At 52.8% G+C, this 10,252-nt stretch overlaps 1 protein-coding gene across 1 annotated transcript in view; it reads right to left on the bottom strand.

Moving 5' to 3' along the window:
• The window catches only part of LOC119092291 (teneurin-m-like), a gene marked incomplete at its 5' end in the record, with an annotated part of 49,715 nt that overhangs the window by 15,934 nt on the left and 23,529 nt on the right, over positions 1-10,252 (bottom strand). Inside the window, 1 exon segment of the mRNA XM_037215262.1 lies at positions 9,186-9,627. Coding sequence (XP_037071157.1) covers positions 9,186-9,627 — 442 coding nt within the window.

Here is a 10,252-nt window from a genome sequence, read left to right as displayed (position 1 = left end):
GTCCTTACACAAAGCCGTTGCGTACTTTTGTCATTCATGGGAAACCTTTGTATGACAGCGTTCTGTTTAGATGGTGATAAATATGAGACGCTTTGGCCTCAATACACACTTAACAAAGCTGAAAACCACTTGGTACAATTTTCAATGACAGAGTTTAGCGGGCAGCGCTACACCCAAAAAGAGATTATCACAGATGAGATATAGTCTGATTGCCAGATTTTTTAAGGATTTTCTGAGTTTGGAAACTATCCATTGGCTTAAAACTGTCTTTCCATTTGAAAGAATAACATAAAGCTCAATGGCCCAGTTTCACTAAGATGAACCATATTCTCACAGTTCTCCGTTGCAGATGGCGCGAGCAATGGCGACGCAAACAGCCACTACTGTTCCATTGTGTCACATGGCCGGGGCATTTACAACTCGGCGCGCGCTTCCGCTGTTCTCTAGTTTTTATGATGACAACAATATTGTTAGATGACACGAGGTAAAATGCCGCACAGTGATGACCATAACTATGGTGTCTGCCCCTGGTGGAAACACAAACAGCCACCAACAGAAAACACAGAACATGAGCACCTTCCTTCAAGCCGTGGCCGAACGACCCGCGATGGGGATGACGGCGAAGCGTCGGCCTTTGCATACGCATAGCATTCACGAGTAATATAGCATCCACTCTACACTGTGGTTGACATGGCTATGGCTGACATTAACGCGCCAGGTCGGTCCGTGTTCGTCTGTAGTCCGCCTCTGGACCCCAACTGGGCCGGTATCAGCTGAGCTGATGAAGTGTTCTACTCGGCTCCTTATCTCCCCGCCATTGTAATGAATGACCCATATTTGGTCGACGATTGCAGAGACGTCGTTAGAAAATCGAAAGCAAGCGAATTAAGCTCACTTGGTCACCCAAGAATATTGTGAAATATTGAGTTTTTTTTTGCTTTGCTTTGCAATTTCTTTCGTTTCATTATTTGTTGTGTTTTGCTACATCCTTTGCTTTTTAAAGTTGATGCCATGAAAACGTTTGGTTACCACAACGCGTCATGGTCGTAGATGCGGCTCTTTTTTGCGGCTCTTTTTTGCAATCTTAGCTATTGACCATGTGTCGCAACGAAAGCCGCCGCTTTCTAATAGCAAAAACTATCTACATTGGAGACAACCTGCCGGCCGTGGAGTGGGTTCTCTTCAAGTCCGGGTCATCGCAAAACACAAATAAAACCATTGTGTCCCTCTTTCAGTGTTTTAAGTTCCCAGTTTAGTGTCTATGCCATATTGGCGCGAGAACCAACACCTTTGACCAAGAAACGAACACCCGCACTCGTAAAGGGACGGGTTGGTAGTGCGACCGGCCACGCGCGGTCGTGGGTAAACCACGGATCCGTCAGTCTTTTGGAATATATGTGAACACCTATGCATAAATGGGGCAATACGAATATGATCTTGTCTAGGTTTAGCTGCTAATATCCCATGCTAGGGGCTAAGCCGATAGACTTGTTTACGAAACCTAAACAAGCGTGCATCCCAACTCACTGGAACCAATATCCACCCAAAACACTCATGTCGCGGAGAAAGATAAATGTTTTGTCCAGATTGTTTGTATTTAACGGGACCTTTAGAGATGATCGCTACGCCTTCTCCAGTCTTGGTCACACAATGATGTGAAACGGATTCAGGCACGCGAAACCTAAAAAGCATAAACTAAAAATATCCCATGCAATTGAACTTATCCATCTCTCTGAGGAAACCATAGTAAATTGGCCTGTTTTACATGTAAGCCGCAGACAAAGACGCTGGCTTGCAAATATTTTTTCCATTTTCTATGCTCAGACTCAAACGTATATTTTCAACCATACTCGTGTGGTGTTTATACTAAGGAAGTAACATGGTAAGACCTCGGCACGACTTGATAGTTGTCATTCCCGACGAAGCTAATGCATCAACACTTACTACTTACGTGACGGTTGGTGCATTTCGAGCCTTTTGGGCTAGTTTACTTGCTGGCATCTTTATACTCTTAAGGCTCAGATCAATGCATCAGACTTGTTTTGGAAATGACAATGCACGCCAGTGAGGATATTGGATTGTTTGTTAATGCGTTTGCAAGGGTGGATCAGGATTTCGTCAAGCAAGGGACCCACGCTTCATTGAGGTGCCCCTTGGAACTTGATACCCCTTCTCCCTTCACAAGTCCGTGGAATTTGGTTGCTTTATTTTCAGATTCTTATTTTGCAATCAGCATAAAATATTTGCCAGAATGGTCCACCGGATCAAGCCAACTATATACTTAGCGGTCAATTATGTTTGCTTTTGTGTGATGAACTTATTAGACCGAAAGGGAATCTAGGAGCTACCAGAGGATACAATTAGTCGCACATTTAGAGGGAAACAAAACGAAAGTAAGCACGACTTCAATGACCTCAAGGAAACAACACATGCTTGCTTACTCTTTACAATGGCTCATGCACATATTTCTACAAAACAGTAAGAGTCAGAGGCGCTGCAGGATTTTCTCGGAGATTTTCCGAAGATATTGAGGGGGCAGGTGAACTGACCGCCGGCGTAAATCGAAACAGAGTAAAAATTGTATTGAAACTCCAGCCCGCTTTCAACAGTGGGCTTTCGCCAGACCTTTCTTCCGAGTCCATCAGCAAAGAAAATCTTAAAAAGCAATTTTAAGCACGCGCGCTCGCCGTCAGGGAGAAAAAACAGCGACGCCCGGCGTTGCAGTCTCCACGGGCCGCGCAACCTCAAAACACCACACAGCGGCGGTCAACAGAGAGGCGAAAATGACCACCGATCGGAAGTGTACGCCCAACGCTTTACAGAATCAGTTGATATGCGTGTAGGAGGGATCGTGACCGATTTCACTCATGCAATTTCCAGGTTGATACTGGGGACGGATTGACTACGAACTCTTGACGCAATGATGCAATCTCTTTTGCTCTTGCTGCTTGCTGCAACTGCCAGTGCCGTTCAAAGCACATTTAACTTTGAAAGTGTGCGGGTAGACTGCTCTTGTCAGGAGCTGAACGGCATGCCATTCCATCCCGGAATCCTCAGCAACTACCATTCAAACGATACCGGTGACCTCCTGGTAAGTACGTACACTCTTAGAGGGGTATATCGTGTACCCGTACCCTCCCTGATGCGGCAGGGTCTCTGACCAGGACATGTTGGGCCAGATAGACTCAGGGGCCCTTATTGTTGCGAAAGGATCCCTTACCGATGCAGGGAGTTCAATGATTGGTACCAAGAAATAATTGGGCTTATTGGCCCCTGATTGAAATGCTTATTGGCCCCTGATTGAAATGCTTATTGGCCCCTGATTGAAATGCTTATTGGCCCCTGATTGAAATGCTTATTGGCCCCTGATTGAAATCGTGAGATAGACCACTCGTTCGGCACCGGGGCCTCTGACTGACACAGGCCTTTCCACTGTCTCGTTGTGAATGCGAACCCCTGTGTCCTCGCATTTCTTTTAACAGTCAAGAGGGACCCGACCGCCGCAAGAGGCCCTTGACATTCGAGGTCCCAGCACTGTCCATTTTCAGCAAATGTGCCGCTCATTGACGTGGGGTTTGTTGCCGACACAGGTTACCTTGCTAGACACTGTGGGGTCGTTGACCGTTTCAGGGCCCCCGACCAATGCATTGCAGGCCCCGGCCTTGTCCCTGCTTGGAAAGGGGCAGACAAGGAGACCAGACCGGCACGGAACCAACTGTTCGGTGTTGGTGGTCTCAGTCCGCTGACTGATATAGATGGCCCCTTTGTCCCAAGGGGCATCCGATGGGTGCAAGACGTTCTCTGAATTTGGGGGTCTGGCTTTCGGACTGCTGCCTCTTCATATGGTCTCCGGTCTGTCTTTCGTACCTCCGAAGAGCTTCCCATCGGGCTCTTGTTTGCTAGCCTCAAGGGGCCCAACAGTCCCTCGGTACCCTCGGGTCTAACGGGGGGGGGGGGGAGGGTCGTGCACCTCTGTGTCCACCTCTGTGTCCCTTAAGATGCGCCCTTGGAATCTGTTTCCTCGTGAAAGCAAACACTTTTGGGGGAATATTTGGTACCCCGGCTTTGTTGTTGACACTTAAAAATGAAAGCAAGTGGCACTTCGTGATGCTCCCCATAATTAGCTACCTCTTAAAAATAAAGGTTATGGGCCTCGAAATGAAGGATTTTGGTGCCCCTCGCCGAAGGGGCCGATCCAGGATTTCATCCCATTGGAAGACAAAGAGATTATGGTGCCCCCGGATTTCGGTGCTGTTGAAATGAAATTTTGGGGCCGTTTCAATCGCCTGCTTCGATTTGGTGGCTCTAGAATATAAATGTTTTGGTGTTCCGAAAGAGGAGGTTTGGTGCCATCTTACCGGATCGGCCAATACAGGTAGTCGTCAGGTAGTCGTCACTACAGGTAGTCGTCAATGGAGAGCTACGGGCATCGCAAGTCCACCGGAAATTGATGTGTCTTGAGAATGAGGACTTTGGTGCCCTTGTGATGCACCTGGAATCGGGTGCCTGTGTAAAGTAGATATTGCGATGCCACGAAAAGAAGGCTTTTGCTGCTCATGTTGTTTCGTTCTTTAAATGGCCAGCTTTCTTTCGGTGCCGCTTTCAAATAAAGGTTATGATGTCCAGAAATGAAGGTTTTGGTGCCCATCAGTCAAAAAGACCAATCCAGGATTTCGTCAGGAGGGAGGGCACAGCGCTGTTGTGCCCCTGGAATTTGGTGCCCCTTAAAAATAACGGTTTGGGGCTTTTGTGATCTCCCTAGACTGTCCCCTTGAGTGTTTCTTGACCAAAATTTATTTTTTCACCATGGAATTTTTGGTGCTCCTTCAGCCCAAGGGGAGCACAATCCGTGGCTCCCCTCTGGCTCCGTCGGTATGAGTTTGCTAAGTAACCTGCCGGAATGAGAATGAGGACAAATATTCGCGAGCACTCGAGAACGCACACCATGACAGTTACGCGTACTGAAATGGGCCCGTGATGACAAAATGGCCCACAGCTCAATATGTTATCTCAGCAAACGCTAATCCGCCGTTTAGACGAGGCAATCAAAGCAGAAAAAGTCAGTCCGGTGAAGAGAATGCAGAATGGTAGGGACGGCACGTTTTGCCAAAAGTGGGGAACCACTGTACTGAACGTGATCCGATGGTTAAAGCCAGGCTTTGCGGCATCCCAAATATGTACCTCTGACCTCACCTCTTCCGAACAGAGCATGCGCACCACCTGCTCCGCGTTGGCTCAATCGGGAGACCTGTCCATTCGAAGATCTCCCGCGTCATCTGCAGCCGGCCGGCAGATCTGGCAGCTCTGCGGCGGCTGATGAGGCGCCCGCTGCCGGGGCGGCGCGCAGGGGCGTTCTCAGGCCGGCGAACAGGGGGTGTCGTGAGGCCATTGACAAGGCTGCAGCACTCGCCCACGAGATCAACACCACCGAGTCCGCGCTCGGGTTTGACCCCTGACCCCGACGTCCGGCGATGCCCCTGTGTCAGATGATTTCAGTTCACCTGCCCGCGACGTCCGGCGATGCCCCTGTGTCAGATGGTTTCAGTTCATCTGCCCGCGGCGCTTCCGGCGGCGCTGAGGCCGCTCTGAACGGACGAACCGGCACCAGGAGCGGCGCGACGCACAGCACCGAATGACACATCACGGCTGCGACCCCGGGCAAGGCCGCCAAAACCAGCGAGTGATTCGCGGCGCCGCTCGCGTGCAGTATAGCACGAGAAGGTCAGCAGGGTGTGCGTTGAAATGCCCGGGGATGGCCACCCGTTGGCTCGGGGATGGCTCGGGGTGGCCAGATGGGGAGGCCACCCGTTGTTAAACAACGGGTGGCCGTTGTGGCCTCTGAGCTGCCGCCCAGAGACCAGCGTGTGTCCGGCGCGTCTCCGGACAAAAGCCGTTTGTTATACATGCGCTGCTGATGGCAGAGTGTAGTATACGTGGTCTGTTATAGCCATTGCCTGGAATGCCATACGTGAGAGAAGCCAAGCCCGGCACTCGAGACCGGTTTAATGAATACCTGGGGACCCACGTTTGAGGTTGAGCGTGCACACTGATAGGGCAGCATAGCATATAGCACGGGGGCAGACACACGGCAGTAGTACAACAGACTTCAGCTTTAGCATAGCCATGCTGGTAACAGCAAAAGGCAACACGAATAATAAGATGTTACAACCGCTGTGTGTCCGTAATCTTTATTCGAAGCTCAGCGCGAAGACGCCGCTTTGGGAAGCGATTTTTTGCGGCTTTCTGAGGTAGAGTACGTTTAAAAGTAGCTATCCAGTGGTTACTTTAAACACCATATTCAGCAGCCAATGTTGTAACCTCATAATCGGTACGAGTCATCCAGGCCTTTTGCCTTCAACGTCTGTGTTTCGGGCAGCCCTTGGAAAGGTGCATATGACCTTATACCGGACGCTTTATGTATGGTAACCTATATTTATATAAAGGTCGTCAAAATATTCGGCTCTCTTCGAAACATAAGTTTGTGTTTCGAGTAGCCCTTAGCCCTGTTTCGTGTATCGGGGTAGGAATGTGCGGTCTCAAATGATCGATGATTACGGTATCTTTTATTGGCAATAATGCGCAAGGATTTGAAACATTTGCTGTTCTTCACGCGCCTTAAGTTTTTGATCATGGCCGTCCGTAAGATACGGGGCTGATGGAGAGAGGTGGGGGGGAGGGGGGGGGGGGCGTGATGGAAGAGTAACAAGGGGAGGGGAGGCTTAAGGCAGCATAACGCTACACTCGGAGTGGTTGCAAATCGTGCCAAAATATTTAGAAACACATTGGAACATTGAAGCCGGATGCTGCCGGCTTTCTCTCAGTACAAGGAACACGCCCGTCATTTATTTCGCATATGTAGCTCTATTAGGAGCTAAACGGACGGTGTGCTTGGAGCCTTACAACACAGCGTAACCAGAGGGAAGGGGTCGCCCAGCGTAACCAGTGGGTAACCAGGGGAGGGCTACCATTTTGTTCATTCTTGGTCATGACCACTGTCTTCAGACATCTCATAATGTATTCCAACGACTGCTTCACATCGTCGTTAAACCACAAACTTCTAGTATGGAAAACGTCAGCCGTGCTCAGTATACCAGCTGATTACAGAGGAAATCATGCTCAGTTTTCAATGTCCGGGCATGCCTGTCCTGCGTTCACAGTATCAGGTATTCGGTAAGCAATTACTGCATCCAACCATGCCAGCATAACCTTGTAAATGGCGAAGGTCAAGCACAGATGGGACCAATTCAGCAATTCATAGCCGGGGGCGTTGTCTGAATCGGAGAATTCTGGTCATCTCGGCAGTCCCTACTCCAATTTTCCCGCATCTGTTGCTCATCTCCAAAGCCTGATCATGTGAAGAGGGCTTGGAGTTTTGGGCCTCTGACCGGCCCGGTGTTTGGCATTTATCTCTATCCCTGTTCCGTACGGCTACTTCGGACATTTATAGACTCCGCCGTTGACCGGCCTTGTCACCGCATTGGGCCTCACTGTTCGTGTCGTGAAACCCAGCATCGGCGCCAGGCGCCGAGCGCATCGGAACCTCCCGGTCATGTCGCGGGCATCTCGTCTGGTCCGTTATGGCGACTTTTACGCCCTAATCAGTATATATATATATATATATATATATATATATATATATATTGTTTCTGCATCCATGCCATTGTCGGAGACCCTTGGCCCTCTTCCGAGTGAGTAGGGCGGGGGAGGGGGGGGGGGCGCTCTAGCCGTTCTGGATCCTTTGTCGTTTCTCGGACTGTTGCTTTTTTGTCTGTTTGTTTCTTTTTGCTGTGTCTCCAGTAAACGTCATAACCCTTTGATCGTCCCCGGGCCCTTCAGCATTTCGCTTATCTCAGCTGTCAAGAGACCGGTTATATGGGGACTCCCTCGTCTTTTCTGAATCTTAAGCCGTCTCTGACTTCTGAACGTCCCTCGGGAATCCCGAACATCGCCAGCGCCTCAAACAAATTTCCAACAAATTCCGCTCGTGTGCTTCCTTCAGCAGCATACAACGCACAGTGTGCTTGGAGGGGTGAAAAACCCGATCCAAGTTTGAAGGTAGAAGGTGTGTTCTGGCAAGCGTACGCTACGTCATCTAAGTGCCCGATAAGCGGTAAAAAGCTTAGCGTGATCTGAGCTACTTTATCAGGAAATTCACACAGACCGGCATGAGTATCGTCCATATATTCAGCTACAAATATTCCATTTAACCTATCAATGCCATGAAAAAATCACAGGCTAAACGCGTCCACAAAACCTTGCGTTTTCTTCCACTATGACTCACATATGGATCTACACAGTTTCGGAAATAAATAACAGAAGCACCAGCTGAGTGGGTCCAGCAGTTTGTGATCCTGGCTGGTGGCCAGCCCCTGCTTATGTGGCCCTCGCCATTACAGTCACACAAGCACAACGTAAACAGCGCCTGGGGTCGGCCCATCCCCGAGGAATGCCACCTCTGTCTGTTTGAGTTGCCACACGGGCGCCAGTGACACCACGCCGCACACAGGTCTCCGCCGTGCCTCTGTTTGGCCCGCGGCGCCGCGACAAAGGGTCGCCGTCCCCGCGCCGCCACTGTCTGCCCGCCGTCCGGCGTCTCGGCGCGCCGTGCCGACAGCATCACAGATGTGTTCTCCAAAACAGTCGCGCCGGCACACACACGCGCCGGCGGCCGGCCGCGCGACGGGTCCAGTATTGCCTTCAGGGTCGCCGAGGAGGGAGGCGGAGCTCAGAGCGCGTGGCGACGCAGGAAGCGGCCGCCGCAGCCTCCTGCGTGCCGACTTGCGGCTGCGTCTCCGGCCGGCCGGCCGCAGCGCGACGTTGGACCAATCGCCGGCGAGCGCGGGGTACGCCGTCAGCGGGTGAACGTCCTCGGCGCGCGCGCGCCGGCCACGCTGCCCGTGTCGATCAGCTCGCGCTGCTGCGCAGCCGACCAGCCGGCGGCGGTGGGCAGCCGCGCGGCCAGCAGCCGCTGCTCGTGGCGCCAGCGCTCGCCGGCGGCGGCGGTGCGCGCCTCGGCCAGCAGCCCGGCGCGCAGCCGATCGACCGCCGCGGCGAGTCGTCGGCGCCGTACACCAGGTGGATGGCGGCGTCGGGCAGCGCCAGCTGCAGCCGGGTCGTCGGCTCGGCTGAGGTTGTAACGACCGAGCCGCTGCAGCTGCTGGGCGTCCGGCTCGCGGCTGGCGGCCGGCCGCAGGAAGAAGAGCTGCTGACGGCCGTCGCCGTCCGTTAGCCGCACGTCCAGCAGCCGGCTGGCGTTCAGTACGCTGAGCATGACGTCCTGGAGCACGCCGGCCGGCCCGGCCTGGCGCAGCGCCGCCCGGCCCTGCTCGTCCGACAGCAGCAGGCCGGCGCCGAGTGGCGGCCCGACGGCGGCCAGCCGAGGCACCAGCGGCCAGCGGCCGCCGCCCCCGGTCGCCAGCTGACCGCCGGGTGACACCTGGTCCGGCTCGGAGAAGACGGCACGCCGCCGCCGCTCCATGCAGGCCAGGCCCGAGATGAGGCGCGGCGCGGCCGGCAGCTGCGGCACCGCCAGCGGCGGAGACGGCTCCGGCACCAGGCGTTGCGCGTACACTGAGCCCTGCATCCGGTCCAGGTCAAAGCTGAACTCCGTCAGCCACGAGCGCAGGTCTGGGGACGAACAGGCGAAAGTCACACACGGCGCCGGTAGTGTCAGGTGGAGAACAACACACAGCGCCGGCAGTGTCGGGCGGAGAACAACACACAGCACCGGCAGTGTCAGATAGAGCATCACAAACAGCATCAGCCACAGGCACCAGGCGTTCCGCGCGCTTTCATAGCACTGCTCGTCGCCAGGCTGCCCGACAAATTATTACGCTTTGATCTTGCACCAGGGAAAACCTCCGGCCCTTGCGTATCGTTAGTTCAGGCAATTAATGAAGCTCAGCCAATTATAGAATGCGTAAACACAATGAGAAGGGAGACTGCTCCCATAGGAAGCAAGGAAAGCATGCAATATTCTGTCGGTGGGTGGCACTGGGTGGACATTAATTTCTCCCGACGGGACCCACGGCCCAGTGCGCTACTGTTGTGTCATCTTCCAAACTTGTGTTGCTTCCGCTCCGGCCGGGTCGACTCCGACGGCGAGTCGCAGCGGGGGGGGGGGGGGTTCGACTCGCAGCCCGATCAGGACAGCGCAGCCTTGAGTCGACTCTAAGATTTCGGCTTAAAGAACTATGACGCAACTTTGCAATGGGTGTGTCCTTTAGATGTTTGTGGTATTTCTTCGCGTATT

The sequence above is a fragment of the Pollicipes pollicipes genome, unplaced genomic scaffold (assembly GCF_011947565.3).
Source record: "Pollicipes pollicipes isolate AB1234 unplaced genomic scaffold, Ppol_2.1 Scaffold_3447;HRSCAF=4054_pilon_pilon_pilon, whole genome shotgun sequence".
Taxonomy (NCBI): domain Eukaryota; kingdom Metazoa; phylum Arthropoda; class Thecostraca; order Pollicipedomorpha; family Pollicipedidae; genus Pollicipes; species Pollicipes pollicipes.
Note: the sequence above shows the minus strand (reverse complement) of the source record. Positions and strands in the feature narration are given on the sequence as shown.